Source organism: Furipterus horrens, unplaced genomic scaffold, assembly GCF_987537825.1.
Source record: "Furipterus horrens unplaced genomic scaffold, mFurHor1.1.pri manual_scaffold_13, whole genome shotgun sequence".
In the NCBI taxonomy this organism is placed as follows: Eukaryota; Metazoa; Chordata; class Mammalia; order Chiroptera; family Furipteridae; genus Furipterus; species Furipterus horrens.
The window spans coordinates 18,321,952-18,344,947 of record NW_028327183.1 but is presented as its reverse complement, the minus strand read 5'-3'; the positions used below and the strand labels follow the sequence as shown (position 1 = coordinate 18,344,947).

At 36.5% G+C, this 22,996-nt stretch overlaps 1 protein-coding gene and 1 non-coding gene across 4 annotated transcripts in view; both read right to left on the bottom strand.

Moving 5' to 3' along the window:
• Positions 1-760: 760 nt before the first annotated feature.
• The window catches only part of AP1G1 (adaptor related protein complex 1 subunit gamma 1), a 67,653-nt gene continuing 45,417 nt past the window's right edge, over positions 761-22,996 (bottom strand). For all 3 annotated transcript variants that reach the window (XM_090261435.1, XM_090261436.1, XM_090261434.1), the window contains 14 exons: positions 21,621-21,676; positions 20,416-20,529; positions 18,070-18,210; positions 17,338-17,392; positions 15,477-15,599; positions 15,197-15,286; positions 14,440-14,567; positions 12,903-13,007; positions 12,101-12,242; positions 11,787-11,913; positions 7,479-7,586; positions 7,198-7,358; positions 4,315-4,413; positions 761-2,070 (listed from right to left, as the gene is read on the bottom strand). In XM_090261435.1, coding sequence (XP_090117561.1) covers positions 1,969-2,070; positions 4,315-4,413; positions 7,198-7,358; positions 7,479-7,586; positions 11,787-11,913; positions 12,101-12,242; positions 12,903-13,007; positions 14,440-14,567; positions 15,197-15,286; positions 15,477-15,599; positions 17,338-17,392; positions 18,070-18,210; positions 20,416-20,529; positions 21,621-21,676 — 1,551 coding nt within the window. In that variant the 3' untranslated portion in view covers positions 761-1,968. The remainder of the gene's footprint in view (positions 2,071-4,314; positions 4,414-7,197; positions 7,359-7,478; positions 7,587-11,786; positions 11,914-12,100; positions 12,243-12,902; positions 13,008-14,439; positions 14,568-15,196; positions 15,287-15,476; positions 15,600-17,337; positions 17,393-18,069; positions 18,211-20,415; positions 20,530-21,620; positions 21,677-22,996) is intronic.
• Positions 20,057-20,142, bottom strand: LOC149994169 (small nucleolar RNA SNORD71). The gene has a single exon (XR_016507949.1). It is a non-coding gene; the product is annotated as a small nucleolar RNA SNORD71 (small nucleolar RNA).

The window sequence follows — 22,996 nt, the reverse complement described above, 5'->3', positions numbered from 1 at the left end:
TCTGCAGAGAAATCTTTATAAAGGCTATTTTTCAGAGCAGTCGTCTAAAATATATACTTACTTTACTGAAAACTACGCACAATATAATATCCTATCCTTGACTCAGTCAACCACATACCCAGTGGAGTAAGTTTTAGCAAATCTTGCTCTTATATATTAGTAAGACCAGAAAATTTTCCCTTTGGAGCCTTTAATTCAACTCCAGTTTGTCAAGTGTTAGGACTAGTCTAGCATCTGATACAGAGCTAGATTTGACAAGACACTGAAGATTTTAAGTAAAGGCTTGGTGAAATGGAGGGGGGAAAATGGATATTTGTGAACCCAGGTTTAAGACCAAAGCCAAAGTAGTCATTATACTGCACTCAATACAGTAACAACTGCCAACATTTTAAGAGCAAGGTGGGCCTGACTTTTTCTTTCTTCTTTAGTATATCAGACCTGGCACCTGTGCACCTGAACATACACAGTACATTCAACACGTGCCACAGGAGAGTCACCCGACTTTATTCCAGCAACTCAATGTTAAGGTTTGAAAACAAGGGCCCTTTCTAAAAAGCACTCGGCACTCTTAATAGTTTTTAAAAACCTCCAGACCTCAGGCCTTTGATGCAGATATTAGTAAGACTGGCCTCTCTCAAGAGACCAATTTCTCAGCCTCTGGAAAGGCTAATCCTACCCTATGGTGTCCACTCCTCTGACACAGGGGATAAGGAAGCTACAAGGCTTCATTCCAACATCATAAAGTACAATATAGGAAAGATTTCTTTAACCGTGTGGTCTTTATTTCAGTGCCAGTGTTACAGATACAACACAAATGTTCCAGTTAGAAGAAGGAATTCAAACGGAATGCCAAGGTCAAAGCCAGGTTGAGGAAATAAAAAGGGAGATGTGGAGTTGTGGAAGATGACTCCAATATGCTCTAGGATAAGTCTGATACTCACTCTTCCTATGGGCAAAGGTGCTTTTGTTAAGGAGCCTGATCTCCAGAAGTGGTAAACTCCTCTTTCCGCCCATTTACCAGAGTTCATCAGACAAGTTACGAGCTGAAGAGAAACTTTCAAAGTTGTGGTGGGATCAGGGGCATTAGTAACTTTATGTATAGTATCTTTTAGAAGTTGTCAACCTTACACTTTAAGGGGAACCAATTTTGAAAATGATGGAGAGTGTTCATGACTATAGCTCATGAATGGAGAGAAAGGGGAGCTGGAAGAGCCTTGGGAGTTTCTATTACAAATAGAGCACCATATCCTTCATGCCAAATCTCAACAAAAGCTCTTTTTAACTGCATCTGTCCAGTGTTTACAAATAACCTCTCAAAGTCTGACCAGTTCTTGATAACAAACATACGTACGTGTGTGTGTCTGTGTGTATACAGCAATGCACAGAAAAGGCTACCAGGAGCCTAATGCCTCTTTCAAACATCGGGGGAACCAGTAGAAAAAGGCAGGGCTCCCTAATGTCCATTGTTACATTTCCGTTCTGAATGCCAGATGTAAAAAAACGCCTGAAGATGGTGACCCAGCTAGTGAGGAATAAACATCCCACCTCGCCCAGTTCACAGAGAAACACAGTAGAAAGAAGGGGCAACTCTTTGCTGCGAAGACAGAGCGAGTGTTTTCTTGCCATGGATTCCAGTTCTCTCCTCCAGACCAGCTGCTTTTCCCTCAGGGGCCCGGGGAATGTTGACTCTGGCTGTAACTGTGGGAGGGGTAGAGAAGTGCAGAAGGAGGGAAGAGGAGGAAGAGCGCGGACTCGCCTCCAGAAGCAGCCAGCCTCAACAGTGGAGGAGAGGAGATGAGTCTTTAACAATGCCTCAAGGTCAGCAATAACTTTAGGAAAATCCTCCTCAATAGCTCTCTTCAGCTCCTCATGCCCGTGGTATAGTTGGGGGGGACTTGCCAGCGATCACAACCTCCTTCCCAGAGTTCCTTTGATTGAGTGGGTAAGAATGAGAACGGTGCTGGACCCTCATTGCCAGGACTGAGGGGGAAAGTTGTTCACCTCTGCTAGATCTTGCATTGCTGAGCCCTTGTGATTATACGTGAGCTTGATCCGCATTCGCAGCTGTTGCTGTGAGAAAAGGGAATCACAGATTATGCATTGAAATAAGTCTCTAGAATCTTTCCAGTCCACCAATACACTTTTAATCTTAGGGAAAACAAATTATTTTAAAGCAAAGTTGTCTCTTAAAAATGACCCACAGGTAAACAACAACAACAAAAGCCACCTAGTACTCTAGCAATGAGCCACAGAGCTAGTGTCCTGCAGTCAGGCGGAGGGGACGCGTCTCCGGGATACATCGCTGGCTTCACTCCTAGAACTACATTAACAGGACAGAGCCACTCGGGAGCACTTCCATGGTAACATCTGCTAAGTGCTTTTCAAAAAGATTCAACCCTTGTATCTAAGTTTCTAGAAAATTGGGGTAAATATACATTCATTTTCCGCTCTACATTTAGATATACTGTTGCTTTGACTGCAAAACCTACAGAAAATGAAAACATAAACCTGTTTCATACTCAAAGCATAAAGGAGAAACAAAAAAGAGTTAACTTACAGGTAATAGCAGCAGTTTTAAGAAAACTCAATTGTAAGTACATTTCACTTTATGTGGCATTTCAAGTATTAGCACACTAAGAAAATTTTTATTCTATGTATCAGATAATCAAAGGAATTTGTAATTGTGTATTCACTTAAAATACAGTGAACAGAAAAAAGACAAGTGTTACAAAAGGATGAAATCACACTGGTATTAAGGGGGATAAATAAATGGTGATGGAAGGAGACTTGACTTGGGGTGGTGAACGCACAGTACAATACACAGATGATGTATTATAGAATTGTATATCTGAAACCTATATAATCTTATTAACCAATGCACCCCAATAAATTCAATTTAACCCCTTGAGTGCCATGCGTAATTGCTAAAATTCATGTGAGCAATGCCAGGCTATTTTGCTGAGAAATGCAGTTTATGAAAAATATCTGTAAAAACATTATTATTCATAATAATTTGCTGAAAATTTCACGACCTATAGTAAATACACTCTTCTTTTGTAAGCAGCGTTCTTTGACGCAATTTAGCAAAAAAATTATTGCATTAAAATTATTTTATTATAACAATTATTTTTTAAAAAATAAATTCTTTCTTCATGGCTTTTCAAGTATAATACATGGCATAATATAAAACCTATGGTTATAATTTGAAAAAACAAATAGCAACATGGATAACAAGCAAGAAGTATGCCAAATATTGCATAAATTTTTGAAAAAAAACCCGCATAACGTACAAAAAAAAATGAACATGAACAGCATTCACACTAGAGACATATATCAATAGATATCAACAGTGAAAAGTTTATGAACAAAATGCTAACGCTATATCGTGAAGCAATGAAAATGTCCATTAGCAAAAGCTTCCTTATCATGCACACTGAATAGTTTCAACAATTATTGCAAAGATAAATGAAATTAAAAGGATTGTTTAAAATGTAAGTAAAAATTATAACAGAATAAATGTCAGTATTTGAACAAGCGTAAAAATTCAAATTTTGGATCAACATGAGAAAATGTTGTATCAATATACAACCTGAGGTACAAAAAAAAAGAGAACAAAACATAAAATACGAATTATTCCATTGTTGTTTACATTTATAGCCATCGGAAAAAGAGTCACTGGGAGCAACAATGGCACTTTTGGGAAAATTTGTCAGCATCGCTCACAGCGATGTTGGCACTCAAAGGGTTAAAGAAAGAAATACTGGAATTTATGAGGCACTACTAGAAATCTTCCAAGGTGAAGAAGTGCTCTGAATCATTTCCAAAAACTGAAAACTAGTCAATTGATTAGTATTAAGTGGAGTCAATTTACTTCTTTGAAAAGATATAATAAAAATATTGCTTGATTTTCATTTCTAAAGCTATTTTTTAATTGGCTGCTTCAATAAAATGTCTCCACTTTTGCTATGCAACTTAAACAATTACATGAAATGTGAATATTTGGTTCAACAGATGCTCTTACCCCAGACTGCAGTGTGTAAAGAAAAGAATATCTAAGCTTCCCCCCTTGCAAAAAGTATACCTTTAAGCCTCTAAATAAAGAATTTTTTTAAAGCTGCATTTTGATAAGGTGCCACTAAATCATTTAATATGTCTGGGCTCTGTTTATTATCTATGAAAGAACAAGGTTAGACCAGACATTTTCACAGATTTCTTCTGACTATGAATCAAAAAACCCATAGAAACAAAGCAGAATTTATTTCCAGAAATATGCTTACACCTTCCTCAGATATTGTCTTCAAATGTGGCACTCACCTTCTGTGGGTTCAGAACTTTAATGACTTGTGTGATGGTCCCCGTATTAAATGCTGGGACAACGCTGCTGCTAGGAGACAGAAGCTGCAGCTGGAATGTCTGGGGAGAACAAAGGGCACTCTTCAGAAAAAGTACACGCTTAATACAATGTCAGAGGAGGCAATACAGAAAAACGTCAGACACCCAGATGATGGTTCATGTAACAGATTTACCTACTACCACGACTTTCTACTTGTTTTCCAGATGTCAGCAATTCATAATATGCTGGGTGGACTATCACTTCACAGTTTATAAAACCCCATTGTTAGGCCTTTGATCATGAAAACTAGCAATGAGCCACTCTTCCCTTCCTGGCAGAAAGAATTTTATCATACAAGTTTCCAAAAGGTGACCCATTCTTGTTCTGGCAACCTCACTTAAAAGTAACTGATCAACTATGCAGGTAAAACAACAGGTGCCTGTGGCTAAAAAAAGCTACGAAGAAATGAAAAGCTTTCTAAAAAAAACAAGCCAGCATACAATCACTAACTACCCGCTAGGATTCAGAGACTTGAACTTTTGCTTTCTAAAGCCTGCATAATCTGGACCATGTCAAGGTCTACTCTCCTACCTGACAGAGGTCAAGGAAAGGCTGGAAGACTGGAAGAGCCAGCTTGTTAATGGATCTCTCCATTGGGGACACAAGGTCCTAACAGAGAAACTGCATACAGAATTAGCCTATACAACAAAAGACCTGGAAAAATTAAAAGCCGTAATCTGTTGCATGCTGATAGGTTTTCTTTGTTTATTTACAGGGAACAGAGATGAAAGTACTATGAGCAACACAGGTAAACCATATTGCTAGCACAATCTAGTATGTATATAGCTATTCTACATACTAGAATTAAAAAAATATTTTTCCTGAAAGTTCAGTCTTCTAAAATATTAAGAAGAGAGTAGACAGAGGGAAAGAGAAGGAGAAAGAGAGAAGAGAGGAGGGAGTGGGGGGTGGGGGAGGGGGAGAGAGGGAGGAAGGGAGAGACAGAGAGAGAGAGAGAGAGAGAGAGAGAGAGAGAGAGAGAGAGAGAGAAGGGCTACAGAGAGGAAAGAGAGAAGTGGGAGGAAAGTCTACCTAGTCTTCTCTGAAGTCAAACATTTTAAGAGTAGAGATTTAATCTCAATTCACAGGTTTATTATTTTGGGTCTTATTCATAACTCTTATTGTCAAGATAAATTATGTAAGCTAAAATAGTATTAATTTATTTAAATGTAAGATGCCACTGATTATAATTCACACCATTATTTTATATACCACTGAGAAAGAAAACAGGCTGCCAATTAAACTATGACAAGATTATCAATTTTAAAATGTATCTCAATTTCAGAGATAATAAAAAATAAAAACTTATCACAGAATCTACGTAATATAACATTTTGAAGTTCAAGATACATCATGTTATGTAAACAGGCATTGTACAGTACAGCACGAAGAATAAGGCAATGTTTTAAGAGCAGAGACAAGTAACAAATATAAAACCCTAAGTTGCAGTAGCTAACATTTACTGAGCACTGAACACATGAAAAGTGCTTAAAACAGTACCTAGAACATAACACTCGCTTATTCCTCCTGAAGTAGAGATCCTCAACACCACCCCTCTTTGCAAATAAAGAAACTGAGGCATGGAGGTTAAGCAACTTGCTTAATGTCTTATAACTAGTACAGAAACCACTTTAGTGCTTCTAAAACATCTACATTATTCTGGCTCCAAAAAATTCAAGTAAAGGAGACTGCAAAATCAGCAGTAATCACAAATAAAAGAACTTAAATTTCAAAAAAATGTGTGGTCTGAACATCATGCTTCATATATCACTGTAAAAATTAGATTAGCTTAGTCTAAACTAGGGGCTGGCAAACTATGGCCCACGGCCAAGAATGAACACACCTGTTTCTGTAAGCAATGTTTTATTGGAACACAGCCACTCTCCTTCACTCACATCCCGTCTGTGGCTGTTTTTCCACTCTTACAGCAGAATGGAGTAGATACGGCCTAAAATACTAGTTTGTCTTTTACAGAAAAATTCTGCTCACTCCTCATTCTAAATTTTTCTTCATTCAAAACTTTTCTAAAGTACAAACTGGCAGTTAGAAAATAGTCATGGAGATGTAAAGTGCAACACAGGAAATACAGTCAAAAATACTGTAATAAATATGTATGATGCCAGACTTATCCTGGGATCACGTAGCAAATTATATGTCTAACCACTATGCTGTACACCTGAAACCAATATAATACTGAATGTCAACTGATAGTGGGGGGAAAAAAAGAAAAAATAGGAAAAACACTTCATTATTCAAAGATGAACATAAACACTTTTTAAACAGATTTGGTAGAAACATAACTTCAATGACAAAGCATATAGTCACTATATCAATAGTAAACTAAATACTAACAGAGGAATGTTTCTCTCACTTATATATCAAGAGATGAGAACTTTTAATTCTCTACAAGAGAATACCAAATAAAGTCCTTCATCTCAATTAACTTTAATTCTGGGTTACAATTTGTGATTTTTAGGTCTTCACCATTATATTGCCCCAACTTATCTCCAATGCCCTGATCACTAACAGACCACCTTACAGAATTCTGCTCTCACTACTAGAATGTCCTTTCTTTATCCTACAATAAATACTAACTTTAAGAATATTTATGACCAAGTAAAAAATATTAAAATAACATGCTTCAATTAACCATAATAGTTACATTATTATTAGATCGGGCTAAATCTACTAATGCAGTAATGCAGTTTAATCTCTAACCATCAAAATATGTCCCTTACGAAATGCATTTTTGTAAAGAAGTCAGTCAATCTTTATTCAAAAAGGCTAAGAAGACACTGTAGTACCTTTGGTACTGCAGCCTGGAAAACAAAGTCCGTCATGTCCAGCTCTGTGCTGTTGGAGGCCTGTATCGTTATCACTGTGACACTGGGGTTGGTGTTTGACCGTTCAAAGGTAAATTCTATTTTCAAGCCATTCTTACTGTATGCTGTGATGGAGGGGATGCCTGGAAAAGTACAGGAAGATCAGCCAAATTGCAGTCAACCTGATACTTACAGAATTATTACTTATTTTCTTCAATAACTATTTCTTATTGCTTTAGTGATAAAAACATCCGTAAGTTTACCTGTAGTGATATCATTGAAAAGAGGCTGTGACGAAAGCCCATCCAACAGGAAGGGAGGCTGGGATATCTGTGGGACTGAGGCAGGGGCAGGAGCAGCAGCTGGAGCACCTAAAGGAAATGGTCCAACATTAAGTCAATGTTACCCAGCATGACAAAACTGACCAAGAAAATATAGGAGAAAAATATTATGATCTCAAGTTAAGGACACAGGCAAGAGAAAAATGCTTGCTACAACATAACAAATCGATTCATTTCAGAACTACATCTTCCTACAAGTCAGTAAGAAATAAAATAAAATAACCCAATTTAAAAGTGATAAGATACAACAAGCCATTCCCAAAAGTGGGAACCTGAATGAAAAGGGTATCTTATGGAAAAAGATGCTCAATCGGTACCAGTAATGAGGGAAATGGAATTTAAAGCCACATTGAGATATATTTCACATCCGGTACAGTGGTGAAAATTTCAACATTTGATAATACCAGATACTAATAAGAATATGTAGCAATGGGGATTTCTAACATGTCATACTGTTAGAAAATAGGCACAACCAAACTAGAGACAATTCAGCAACACTAGAGTTGAACCTGAGTATATCCCTAAACTAAAGTTCCTCAACCTCAAAAGTAATGAAATTTTAAGCTAGAGAATTCTTTGTTATGGGGGATGCTGTCTTGTGCATTGTAGGGTGTTTATCAGCACCTCTGGCTTTCACCCATTAAATGACAGTAGCATCCTTCAGTTGTGACAACCAAAAATATATGCCAACCCCTGGTGGGCAAAACCTCCTCCATTTGAGAAGCAGTGCCTTTCTCATGAATGCTTGTGATTACGTCTTAGATATGTACCCAGAAAAACAGGTACAAGAAATGTGCATAGCAAGATAGTTTCTAACTGTGAATGAAATACTGGCAACAAGATAATGGATAAGTAAATTGTGGTATATTGATAAAATTAAACACTATACATACACAACAGTAAAAATATCAATGCACTAGAAATACAGTTGACCCTTGAATAATATGGTGGGTTAGGAGCGCCAACCATCCATACAGTCGAAAATCTATGTATGACTACAGTCGGACTCCCACACAGGAGGATTCCCAATGAAGGAGCTGACCTTTGAACACCCCCGGTTTGAATTACAAGGGTCAACTGAAAAAAACCCACTTATAAGTTGACCAATGCAGTTCAAACCCATGTTGTTCAAGGGTCAACTGACACTCAACATGAATTATTCATAGATTAGTCTCACAGAAACAGTGTTCATGAAAAAAGCAAAGTGCAAAAGGACGCATTGAGTTGGATGTCATTTCTAAAAAAGGTAAAAACTGGCAAAACAATACAAACACTATCATTAAGAAATATACAGAAATGGTAAACACCAAAACTAAACACTGCTTTAGGACAGACAGTAGTTACCTCTGGGACCAAGAGGGAAGGAGATGGGAGGGAAATATAAAGGGAATGGCAACTCTCATAATAATATTTTATTTTACAAGCTAAATAGATCAAGGCGTTAATCAAATTTTATAGATGCTAAATAATGCATAATAAAAATTTAACACACACACACACACACACAACCTAGAGAGGGTGACGTGAAGCGGAGGGAAGAAATTACCAAATTATCATTTTACTTGATCCTTCCAAATAAGAACAGTGAGGATTATACAGTTGAGGGCAAGTGGTAGGACATGACCATGAACTGAGAGAAATCAGAATTCTAAGATGCATAAGAAAATTGAGCAAAATAAAGAGAATGCATTTTATATTTAAACAAATTTCAAATTACTTATGAAATTAACTGAAAATACAGCTTTTTAAAAAGCATTAACAAAATAAAAATAAATAAAGGAAGGGGAAATATCTTTTTAAAAAAACACTCAAGTACACTAAGGGAAAAAACGTTCTAAAAATTAGCAAGGAAGGTAGAAATACAGATGACTACAGGAATACAGATGACTAAGCAAAGCACAAGAAGCTAAAAACAAAGATGACACTGCAGAACGTGCGGTCAAGCAGACTGCCAACGAAGTACACAGTCATACGGTTCTTCTAGTTTACATACATCTAATTAGTAATTTTCTCACAATTCCCATTTCCAAAACAATTTTAGAAATGTGTTCCCATGGAAAATCAGAGGCTACTCAAGATACACAGGTAATACATGGGTCCCAAAGTCACTTAAATTTTAGCTTTTTTCTCTCCTCTATATGTACAATAGGCAGTTTTGGAAAACAACAGAAACTTACTGCGTCAATTCCTCTAAAAGCACACTAAATTTATTTATTAATTTACATTATTGTACATTAGGATACAACTGTAATGATGGCTTAAAGAATCTGGAACTCAACAATGGGAAAATGTGTTTAAAACATTATGAATAAATAAAGGAAAATCTAGGCTTTTTAACTCTATCATTTTGTTTTTTCATGTAACACTGGGAAAACAAATAAGAATAAAAACAAAACATTAAGACTCCATAATAAATGAGTTAAGGATACAAAAGGAATGTGGAAAAATGAAATTCATGTAGAATGCAAACAGGTGGATATACGTGAAACAGTCCCTGTGATTGAAAAACTTGTCATTAACAAAATAATAAGACCAATTTCCAATTTCTAGGGTTTTTAAAAGATGATAGAATACAATACTTAGGACTGTACAATGAAACTGGTGGCCATACACATTGAGGATAAGGTAAATAACGTCTACCAAGTGACCACTAAGTCATGAATGCACTCAATAAGTAATCATTCCTCACAAATACCCTCTGAGGTTAAGTATTTATCATCCTTATTTTAAACAGATTCAGAAGGACGAAATAAAAGAAAGTAATCCAAAATAAACACAAATTAATGTAATGTTTGTTGAAGAAAAATCTGGAAACAAACATTAGTAAGGAATTCAATACACAATGGTACAAATTTCTTGATGAAATACTAGACAACCATTTAAAATTATAATTGTAAAGACTATGTACTAACATGGAAATGTTAATATGTAACAAAGTATATCACCTATACACTATGTTTAAACTATAAGATCATCTTTACCTTTCCATATATCCAGTATAGATTTGGTATCTGAGGATTTAAAATTGACTATTTGTGAATGACTCAAAAGTACATGAGAAGTAACAGCTTGAAATTTTGTTAAGACACATATAAACTATAAGCTCTGGGAGGCTGTTATATTAGAAAACATTAATTTAGCCTGCGATAGCCAGTCTAGATGACCATCCAACATCCTTATTCTATGACTGTCTTCTACTTGAGGTCATGTACGCTAAATAGAACTCTCCATCACACTTTTAAAGAAGTCACTTAGGACAAACACTATATATTCCACAGTGAAACTCTTAGGCTTAGGGGTTCGTAATATCATTCAAATACATCAATTACAAATGCCTACTACTAAAACAAAGATGAGAAAAAATATTCCCAAATGAAAGTTATATTTGAATATTATAATCATGGATGTTTTTTTTCTTTTCATTGCTTTATTAATAGGGAAAAAGGAGTGGCGATTGGGAGGGAGGAAGACAGTAGGTTAACAGCTAGCTCTTTACTCTCCACAAATGGCCACAGCTCTTAAAAACTAACCATGAGTAGAAAGAAACCTAGAAAAAGTAATGTCTTGGGGCCCTGGCCAGTGCCCCACAAAGCGAAAGGTTGATGGTTTGTTCCTGGTCAGGGCACATGCTTAAGCTGTGGGTTTTGTCCCGGTCAGGGGATGTATGTGAGGCAACCAATCAACCAATCGACGTTTCTCTTTCTTTCTCTCTTTCTCTCCTTCCTTTCTGCTCTCTCTAAAATCAATGAAGATAAAAGAAAAAAAGAAAACATGATGTTTGGGACACTAAACTAAAAGAAAAGTGACTTGAGATATATACTTTTCCAGCTGGAAAATCTTAAAATACTACAAGTAATTTATTTTCCCCGAATTAAAAACTGGACTTTAAGGAACCCCTATTCTCTAGAGCAGCAATTTTCAACATTTTTCATTTCATGGCACACATAAACTACTAAAATTCTGCAGCACAACAAAAAATATATTTTGCAGATCTGACAAAAAAAACAGTTATGATTTTGATTTATTCACACTGGAGAGCTACGGTTGCTGCTCTAGAGCATTAGCATGGCAGCTTACATCACAGATGCCGTGAATATTCTAGTCTTGTTTCTGACTTAGCCTTGCCCATCTTCAAATGATTTATGTGCTAGAAAGTCTATGTTCAGTGTAGTTTTACCCCAAGGTCTTTATCCCCTATCTCAGCATTAAATAATTCCACTCTGGTCTCACCTGTAAGGTTGATGTCTCCCAGCAAATCAAGAAGTTCTCCACCAGCAGAAGCTGGTTTGCTTGTAGGTGCAGTTGGAATAACAGGTGTTATGTCATTTCCTCCCAACAAATCCAATAAATCATTTGCCTATATAAGAAAATAATATCTCAACTTAATAGTCATTTACCTAATCTACATCTAACGCAAAAGCTCTTTAAACATTTAAAAATAAGGAAGAGAATCCTCAATCAACATTGAAGGGACTCTGCTAAAAGATGGGTTATAAGGAGCTATAAGAGCATTAGTGTCCCCAGATAAGCTAACGAAAAGCTACCTGGCTGGTAGGCTGTGGCGCAGAGGGTGGTGGTTTGGTCTCTAGCGGAGCTGGTTCTGTCTCTCCATTTGTCTGTACAATCTCAGTAGGGCCATTTGTGGTCACTTTTTCCATGACAGGCATTCTCTCAAGCAGGGCAGACCTGAAAAAATTCTGAAGTGGTTAAATTCCAGGCAGTTAACCTACATTCTCTACCCAAAACAATCCCTGTAAGTATACTGGAGTCAAACACGAAGAGCCACCTCCTCTCCCCACCCAACACATACACTAAAATAAAAGGTGGATTATAAGAATCCATGATCGAAATTCCTGGCTGGATTAAGGGTGGGCAATAAACCTTGAATGGACAAACTGTCTACCCAAATCCCAAGAGATACAGATTTTTCAGCAGTAGAGAAACTGAAATGGGAGGGAGGGAAATCAGTTGATAGTAACAGGCTCCAATTAAGAAGATACTGCATAACGGAAGGGTTAAGAAAGATGACATGTACCAAAGTGTTAATAGTAATGAACAAGATTCTATAGAGAAAATATAACTCTCACTTCTTAAACTTAATAAAATGGAAAATGAAGCTAACTTTCCATACCAAAAGAAAGGGGAGAAGGGGAATGAAAGACCAATTAACACTTGTTTAGAAGCTAGGCCAAACAGATGAACCAAACAGAACCAGTCTAGCAATTAGAACTCAATAGGGTGTGAAGTTCAGTTAATAAAGCATAAGGAATGAGTCTCTTTTATGGATTATAATGACAATTTGTGTGGGATGCTAAGCACACGCATTCCTTACTTTCTTTCACTTACCTCATATGGTCGTATTTCTTAAAAAGTGCATTATATTCTACTGCCCTCTGCTGGAGTTCCACATCAATGCTGCTTCCATAGATGGACACCACTTTCTTTATTCGGCTTTGGGATAAAATAACAAACAAATTCAAATACCCAAAAGAAAGTTCATAAACAAACAGAATATAATGTTTAAACCAGAGTCCTCTAAAATTTAAAATTTTTAAATACTCACCTTTCCTTAATTTATATAATCTTTCAAAAACAAAACACCTTTCCTTTACCTTCATTCATCCAACATAAACCTCAACACTATTATTCACCATTATACTTACTGTAATTGTAATACTAGATTTTGTCTATTAAATATTCCATGCCCTAAAACTGCTAGGAAAAGGTATCAATTACTTATTTACTATATAAAAAGAAACTTATACTCTTCTTTAACAACTTTAAAATAAGCTCCCCCCGCCCCCAACAAAAGGGGCATAGCATCAGAGTTTTATCAAAAAAGACTCATTATTGGCCTGGCTAGTGTGGCTCAGTGGACTGAGCGCCAACCTGGCCTGTGAACTGAAAGGTCATTGAATCAATTCCCAGTCAGGGCATATGCCTGGGTTGCAGGACAGGTCCCTCCCTGGTTGGGGGTGTGGGAGAGGCAGCCAACTGATGTTTCTCTCTTAGATCAATATTTCTCTCCCTCTTTTTCTTCCTCCCTTCCCCTATCTCTAAAAATAAATAAATAAGATCATTTCCTTAAAAAGGGGGTCATTATCTAACACCAAATTCTTCTGATTAACAATTCAAACACTATATCAAAAATATAAATTTTCACAAGCCCTTGCATACAAAGTAAAGCAGAAAGTCTTAAGTTTGCCTTACATATGCTTGGTTGGGAACCTGATTCAAAAATTGAATTTTATTCAAAATAGTAAACAGCAGAATTTAAAGAGTTAAACAGCACAATCCTCATAATTTTCTTCCTATCCAGACATCTCAAAGCATTATAATAGTCCTAGCCAGTGTGGCTCAGTTGGTTGGAGTGTTTTTCCATAAACCGAAAAGTCACAGATTCAATTCCTGGTCACGATACATGCCTAGGTTGTGGGTTTGGTCCCCGGTTGGAATGTGTAAGTGAGGTAACCGATCAGTGTTTCTCTCTCACATCGATATTTCTCTCTTTCTCTTTCTCCCTCCCTTCATCTCTCTCTAAAATCAATAAGCAAGTTCTCAGGTGAGGATATATAAATATACCAGAACCCTTATATGGGGAAATAACTTCTCAACTTTAAAAAAAAAGGGGGGCATTAGAAATATGATTTAAAAAAACATAAATTTTATGCTCAAAATAAACTATGATGACGGGGTAAGAGAAAACAAAGTATAGATAAAATAAGGATTAACCATAAAATGATAATTGTTATTACGGAGTAATAGGTATATGCAATTCATTTTACCATTCTCTCTACTTTTGCCTTTGCTTGAAATTTTCCATAATAAAAAGTTTTTAAAAATTACAAAACAACTTGTTCACCCTACTTTTTTCCATACTCACTTTACAGTACAGGTGAATCGAGTAGAAAGCTTCATAATGGCAGTGAGGGCATAACCTCGTGTTACAGAGGCGGACATATTAGAGATTAGGACACTTTCTAAAATATCCAACACTTCATCTTCTGTTACCTAAGTATAAAAAAATAAAGGCAATGTACAGTTCATTATAAAAGTAATTATCTAAATCTGATATCAAGTCATAGGATGCCACCAGAAAAACATTCCTACAATCATTACCAAAGCTTTTAACACAATATGGGCTTTGCCAGGATAACTGCCCAAGCTGTTCCACCAACCAGAAGCAGGTAGGGGGTAGGTTAAAAAAAAAAAAAAAAAAAAGTGGAAAATACCCATTTAGGGGCTGAGAGGCATATTTAACTTCAAGAGGCAAAGAAGAGGAAGAAAAACAATTATTATAGAGTTCAAGTAATGTTGCCACAATTTCTCCTACAGCCAGTCCTTTAATGAGCAAACAAAACATGGCTATATGTTTCATATCTTCTACTTAAATCAACTACAGAGCAAGAGAAACAATATAATCTAGCCTGACAGGGTGGGGAGTGGGTCCTAAGGTGGTTTTTTAAGTCTCAGCAATGGCTCAATAAGTTCCACCTCAAAAATTGGCAGGTTTCCAAATATAATTCTGGTATTACTTCTTTAAAAGGTTTTCAAGGAATCAGCCTCAACTCCTTTTAAACACCACCTCTTATAACCAAAAACACTACTTCGCCCTCTTGACCAAGAGTGACAAAGGGTACCTGAATAGGCTCTTCCTCTTCACATTGGCCAGATATGAGAAGATCTCCATATTCACCTATACACCATGCAGCTACTTGTACCAAAGGTTGCTGTCAAAAGAAAGTCACTGTTTGTCAAGGATTTCAACCCCTATAAAGATTAATGCAAATCACAGGTCATATAATCATAAAGGTTAAAGTTGAGGCACATGTAGTGTTAGTAGTAAGAACATATAAGGAAAATAAAGTGTAATCCACCCCACCCCCCAAGTAGGACAAAAAGAGCAAATGAAGTACTTACTTGAGAATAATCACCAAGAATTGCTTTGTATAAGCGCTGGACAGTATAGGCATGCATCTCCACACTATTGGTTATTAACTGGATCAAGTTGGGGACTGCATCATCACGAACATAGCTTCCTGCCTGAAAGGAAACGCAGATAGTTACCCCTAGAAACACACAGCAATGATAACAAACGTTGGCTATGATGGTTGTAGTAAAAAGGAGACTACTAAAAAACACTCTCAAAGATAAAGTTGACTCCAATTCTCAGGTTCATGAGCAGCTCAAAATTCAAAGTCTTACTTATTTAAATGAATATTCTAAGTTTTCTAATTTTATAAAAAAATAAAGTCCCCTCTTTGATCAAAGGAAAATATAAAGACTTAAAATTTCAAGCCCTTGCTGGTGTGGCTCAGTGGATTGAGCACCAGCCTGTGAACCAAAGGGTTGACAGTGCGATTCCCAGTCAGGGCACATGCCTGGGTTGCAGGCCAGGTCCCCCACTGGGTGCGCACGAAAGGCAACCACACACTGATGTCTCTCTCCCTTTCTTTCTCCCTCTGTTCCCCTCTCTCTAAAAATAAATAAAATCTTTTAAAAAAAATTCAGGAAAGACTTTTTCTATACAAGACAGGTAAGGTACAAGGGTGGGCAAAAGTAAATTACTAGCCATCATTACCTAAGACAAATCATAAGTAAGGATACAAATAATAACAACAGTAAGACAAATAATACAAATAGATACAATAAATAAATGAACGAGTGAATACAACAATAAATTCTGTGTTTTGTATACTCATGAATATAAACCTACTTTTGCCCATCCCTGTATAAGATTTCAAAAATTTAAGAAATATATTCACTAGGAACTGAGTAACAACAAACTCCCTTTCCACAGCTCCCCAAAACCAATGTTAAAATCATATGGTTTAGTCCCGGCTGGGTTGCTCAGTTGGGTTGGAGTGTCATCCCATACACCTAAAGGTTACGAGTTTGATCCCCAGTCTGGGCACATATGAAAGGCAACCAGTTGATGTTATTGTCTCACATCAATGTTTCTCTCTCTCTCTCCCTTTGTCTCTATTACACGCGCACTCTCTCTCTCCATCCCCCACTTCCTCTCTCTCTAAAATCAATACACATATCCTCGGTTGAAGATTTAATAAATAAAAATCCTATGGTCTAGCTATGGTAGCCATGTTACTCTGGAACATACTGAGAGAAGTGTACATTAACAGCTCAAAGGGGGCATATGAAATAAGAAATAAAAGAATAACATTTAAAAATCTTGAGTTTATTTAAAACATCACACTGTCCTTTAAAGACTAGAATTTATAAATATTACAGAATCAACCATTAGTCCTAGGAAAAGGAAATATTTTGTATTTTATTATCCACCGTTTTTTATTACTTGGCCTTTTTTACGTCCTCTGGACCAGTGAAGTCTGAGATACTATTTGCAACCACGGAACAAAGTAAAGCTATTTAGCGCATGAAGAAACTAAATCTTGGCCTTGTCAGAGCATTATGACAGCCAGGCTGCACAGGACATACAGTGAAATCTGTGCTTAATATCAGCCCACCTTGGTCAATCTCCTATTACTGGACAGAGAGCAGACATGATTTACAAGACTGAGCCCTGGCTGGTGTGGGTCAGTGAATCAAGCTTTGGCCTGTGAACCGAAAGGTCACTGGTTCAATTCCCAGTCAGGGCACAAGCCTTGGTGGCGGCCGCTTCCCTGGGTCGGGGGCGTGAGAGAGACAGCCTATCCACGTTTCTCTCCCTCTCTTTCTCCCTCCATTCCCCTCTCTCTCTAAAATAAATAAATAAAATCTTAAAAATGGACAATCTTTTTTTTTAAAAAGAAAAGCTACTTACCGTTGTCAGAACACGCATAATTGTGTCTATATGCCACCGTTTGGAAGGTGCATACCTAAGAAAATAAAGGTTAAAAACTGGAACTTGTAAATGATACTGTGCTCGGTGACTTTCAAAAAGCCTGCCTACAGTCTTTAAGTGGTTCTATTTGGAGACATTTACCTTCAAATCTAGCAGCAATACCCATTTCACAGGATGACGAAATGGCACACTGTCAAACTCCCATGTTTCACATAATATTGGAATAGGACTTGCTAAGCAATGCATCTCCATCTCAGAAAACAAATCAGAAAATCATGGCAGGAGAGGACAGAGAAGAAAGAAGAGGGACTGTTCTCAGACCCAGGCAGTGCCAGGACTAGAAACTTATTCCCTTGAATTCAGTGGAGAGCAGAGAAATAACTGTACTACCAGAATCTTATACAGAACCATAATTTAGCTGCTGAAACTTTTCTATATCCTCATAAAAAGGACATCATAAATAAGAAGTTAAAGAACAGATTATAGGAAGATTATAAATCCCAGGTTTTATACAGGTTGTATTTGGGGTAGAGGAGCGGGTCTTAGTATATTTAAATGCTCGCTATAATGGCCTTCTCAAAGTAATTTCTAATTGGGAGCTTGAAACAAATGTCACATGTTTTAAACAGGTCTACACTTCCCCCATGTTTTGAAGATGCTTTTAAAAGTTCCAAGCATCTTTTATTAATAAAGGTAAAAATTAAATCTTACTTTTCTGCAGCAAGAAAGATTCCAGATGCACAGTCTGCTTTAAATTCTGGCTCACATGAATCCAGAAAATAAAGTAATTCCTTCATCATGCCTCGTATATTATTCCCATTTACCAGGGCAAAACTCAATTCCATTGCACGCCTTGCAGGGGAAAAAATTAAGAAAGAAAAAAAAAGCAGTTATATTTACTGTGGAAATGAAACAGACCCAGGTGTATTCTCTCTTAATACCACCCCACGGGCAGATAGATGTGTTAATTCCCTTTCATGATCCTATGATCCCAATCTTTGTATGCAAGATAACAAAAGTTATCAAGGTTAGTTTTTCTATTTTGAATCTTCGTTCAACATTTTCTTCAAATATCCCTAAGAGAGACATGACTGACCAACAATGCAGTATGGGTTCAATAATCTATTCTATGAAGCTGAAATTTAAAATACTTAAAAGGCTCAAAAGGAGAGGCAACAACATTATTATCCAAAGATAGTATCTCTCTACATTATTCCTTAAAAATGCAATATATATAGTCACCGTACTCTTTTATTACACCTACTTCTGTCCAAAGATGATGTTAACAGTTAATATCAAAAGATATGTGGAAAATCAGAATAAAAACAAACCCTGAGGGCATTACACTAGGTGCAGTAACTTAGAGAAAAACAAATATTGTAGTGCATCACTTAAATGGGAAAGCAAAAAAAACCAAACACACAGGAACAGAGACTAGACCAGTGGTTACCAGGGCTGAGGGGTGGAGAAGGGGAGATGTTAATTGTTTTGCAATATACAACTATGTCAAATCAATGCATTATACACCTGAAACTTACATATGTCAATTATATTTCAATAAAGCTGGAAAAAAACTGAAAGAGAATGAGGACCTCAAAAAGGAAAAAAGGGCATGTGTTATGAGGGCAAATAAAAGTGTCTATAACTGCCTATCAAATTGGGCAACCAAGACAAAATGAAAATATTTAACCTATAAAAGTTATAAGGTTACCATATGCATCTTTTCATACTTGATCAGTAATTTTAAACATGGTATATAAATACCTTTAAAAACGTCAATTTTAAGTATAAAGTACTATTATCTTAGCTAATTTACAAGCAATAAAAAAATCAATCCTTATAGAAATACAGTAATAGATAATTCTTATATAATGCTTAAGTATTTACTTACATTAATTTACTTAATCCTGCATAGCCCTATAAAGTGGGTACTCTCATATCTCTGCATTTTACATATGGGACAACTGACGCACTAGATTACGTAACTAGAACATGTCTATTAAGGGCAGAGGCAAGATTTGCAGTAAGGCAGCGTGGGTCCAGAGTTTGAGCTCTGAATTCAAGACAGCCTGCCAAAGACACACAGGTTTTACTTCTGAAATGCAAAGCCCAGTAATAAGCTTTCGAGAAACAACAAAATAGGAGTCAGAAGGCCTGATTTCTACTCCCAAGTCTGCCCCTGTACAAGGGGTAAGGTTTAGAGTAAGTCATGTGATTCCTTCGGGGCTGTATTTTAACTAATCTGTTGAGGATAGAAGTAACTGCATAGTCTCAATGGCTTGCTCAGTGAACCCAGAGGGTGTTTTATAGATCCTTTGCAAAGCACTAAGTAAAAGCTGTTATTACTGAGTCTCGGTCTTATCTTTAGATTGCCCAAGCACTATGTACCAGTTCTATGCAAACAAAAGGAACTCAGTATGAATAAATGCTTGTTAAGTGAATGGTTTCAGCGATCATTTCAAATCTAATTTGTTCTGCATTTGAACATACAAGCACAACCAAAAGTTCACTGGGGCCAACTATAGCTAGGTTTCACAAACCCCTACGATTCCTCCAAGAGAACCAGCAGTTACTCCATGGAGGAAAAAACGTATGCCTTTTGAGAGTGCTCCCTGCTGCCTAACATCATTCCCAGATGTACTGTTCTGAGAAACACGGCTGCCTCTAGTACCTTGGAGCGCTGAGTACTGTGAGAAAATGTGTGCTGTCAGCAGTTTGAGTTTCAGCATCGTGATAAAACACTCTGCCGATGGATCACTCCATATTTTCATCCTCCAACACACAGAGCACAGTACTCTTTTATCTTTTGCCCAGCTTATCTTTATCTGTTTTATTTATCAAAGAACCAAGGACATCAGTGTACACGTAAGTATTCCGTACTGGCCTCCTTCATTGACCTAAACTCCCTGCAAATCCTTTCTAAAAAAGGATTTAATAGGCAGAGAATTCATCTGTGAAAATGACGACGATACATAAACGTCAACATTTTTCTCTTTCAAAACTATTACAAAGTTATCAGGTGGAGTGGAGGCAGAGAAATTATCAATAATCTGTTACCGTTTTATTGAGACATCCAAATCTTTTAAACAGTCCACAATTGTGCTTCTGTGCCTCTGTACTGCATTATGATCTGTCTGCACAGTCTTCAACAAAGATGTCAGAGCTACGTATCTGGATGAAACAAAGTTGCAGAAGACAGAATTAAAATATAAAATTCAGGGTACTCTTCTTCTGCTTAAATAATTACAAAAAATGCCTAAAGGCTAAGGGAAAGCATATATGTTTAAACATATAAAAGACAGACAATGACTACATTTTAAAAGGCACAGGAGACACTATATCTAAAGCAGTGGCAACCAAGAGAAGCCTTGGATTTAGACTATTTGCATTCATGGTCAAAGTCCACTGAAACTTCTAGAAGTGACTGACTCGATTATTCCAAGTTCGTCCAAACACTACAATAAAGTAAGCATTTAGTGTGCCTTTTCAGGCCTTAGCCCCAAAATGCAAGAGGAAATTATTTCAATTTTACCACTTGTATTTCCTCTGCTTTTATTTGAGACTCATACAAAAATCTGAGTGTAAGATCCAAGTATTTAAAAATTCTTTTAGAAAAAGAAGATAATTCAGGTACCACAATAATGATTTCCACATTTTTTTCAAGTTTAACATGATAAGAAATTATCTCCAGATTAAAAGAGGAAAAAAGGCAACCAGGATATACTACAAAATAAAAAATAATAATCATCTACTTTTAAAAACTAACTGGAATTGACAAACACATGCCACATTTGCAATAAGAAATGTTATGTTCTTCTTCTTAATTTAGAGCAAGAGTCAGCAAACAATAGGCTACCTACAAAAATCCAGCCCTCTGCCATCTGGTTTTGTAAACCAATTTTTATCAGAACAATCATATTCAGTCTACGACTGTTTTCATGCCAAGAGGTACAGTTGAGTAATGGCCACAGAGACCCAACATCCCACAGAGCCTAAAATATTGACCATCTGGTCCTTTACAGTAAAAGTATGCTGACCCCTGATTTAAAATATAAACAGGAATAAAAACTAAGCCATGATGCAAATCCTCAAATTCTTTGCAAAGCAATAGTTTCAAGACCAAACTAAAGATAGAAAGCCTGAGTTTCCTCAGTTGACGTTCTGGATAAATCACTCAATAAATGTCTGATTTTGAGCAAAGTCACTCTTAAAAACACTGAGTTCATAACAACAAAACACAAGACATTTTTCAGTTGCTTTACCTAATATTCTTGTCATTGTTCAATAAGAAACGACCCAGGATATTTATGGCTAGGACCTAAAAAAAAACAAAAAAAAAACAAAAAAACAGCATAGGTTTAAAATCTAGGAAAATTAAATATTTATATTGGTTAAGGATAATTTCCTGGCCTCCGCTGGGTGCAAACTATTTCAAGGTGGTAGTTGGTATTTTATAGACTGGAAAGACAAAGAGTGCTGAAAGATGAATGATGGTGTTGGTTGCACAACAATGTGAATGTACTTAATGCCACTGAGCTACAGACTTAAAATTGGTTAAAATGGTAAAATTTATGCTATGTATATTCTACCACAATTTTTTTTCAAAAAATTAGAATGGTCTCTATACATGAATATGTCTAACTCCAACATAATGTTAATTGAGAAAAGTAAGGTCCAAGATGATATACATGTTACTTTTTTGTCTAAAAGGTGGGGAGAGGAAAACTAATCTAAGTTAATTTGGTTAAGTTACTTTAAGATACTGTCATCTTTTTTGGCTTAATCGTTGCTTTTTTAAATTTTTACAGAGAAGGGAAGGGAGAGAGAAACATCCATGTGAGAGCAGAACATCAACTGGTTGCCTCCCGTACACGCCTGAACCAGAAATCGAACCCACAACCTAAGTAAGTATGAGGTTGACCAGAAAGTTTTTTTTTCCCCCCCATAAGATGGCTCTAGTAGTGCTTAAGTCTTTAACTTCATTCAGAACAATTGTGTTAGGTTGTATTGTGACAGCTGTTGTTATCAGCGTGCCTTTAAAAAAAAAAACAAAAAACATCGAAATTGGTGAATTTTTGTGTAGCCATTTTAATAACTGAAGATGGAAAAAAATACACAACATTTTTGGCATATTATGCTTTATTATTTCAAGAAAGGTAAACGTGCAACTGGAAGGCAAACTAGGATTTGTGCAGTGCATGGAGAAGATGCTGTCACTGACTGTGTCAAAAGTGGTTTGTGAAGTTTCGTGCTGGAGATTTCTCATTGGACGATGCTTCATGGTCTGGTAGACCAGTTGAGGTTTATAGTGATCAAATTGAGACATTAACTGAGAAAAATCAATGTTATACCACATGGGAAACAGGTGATATGCTCAAAATATCCAAATCAATAAAATTATTGGTGAAAATGAAAAATGTGTTTTTTATTTTACAGAAAAAATTGAACAGACTCTTTGGCCAACACAATATGTGCCCTGACTGGGAGTCAAACTGCAACCTTTCAGCTACAGGATGATGCTCCCACCTGAGCCACACCAGCCAGGGCTGGATACTGTAATCTTAAAGATAAAAAGAACTACACACAAATAGGGTATCATAGTTAGTAAATTTGCTTCTTATAAGACTATGGGCTATTC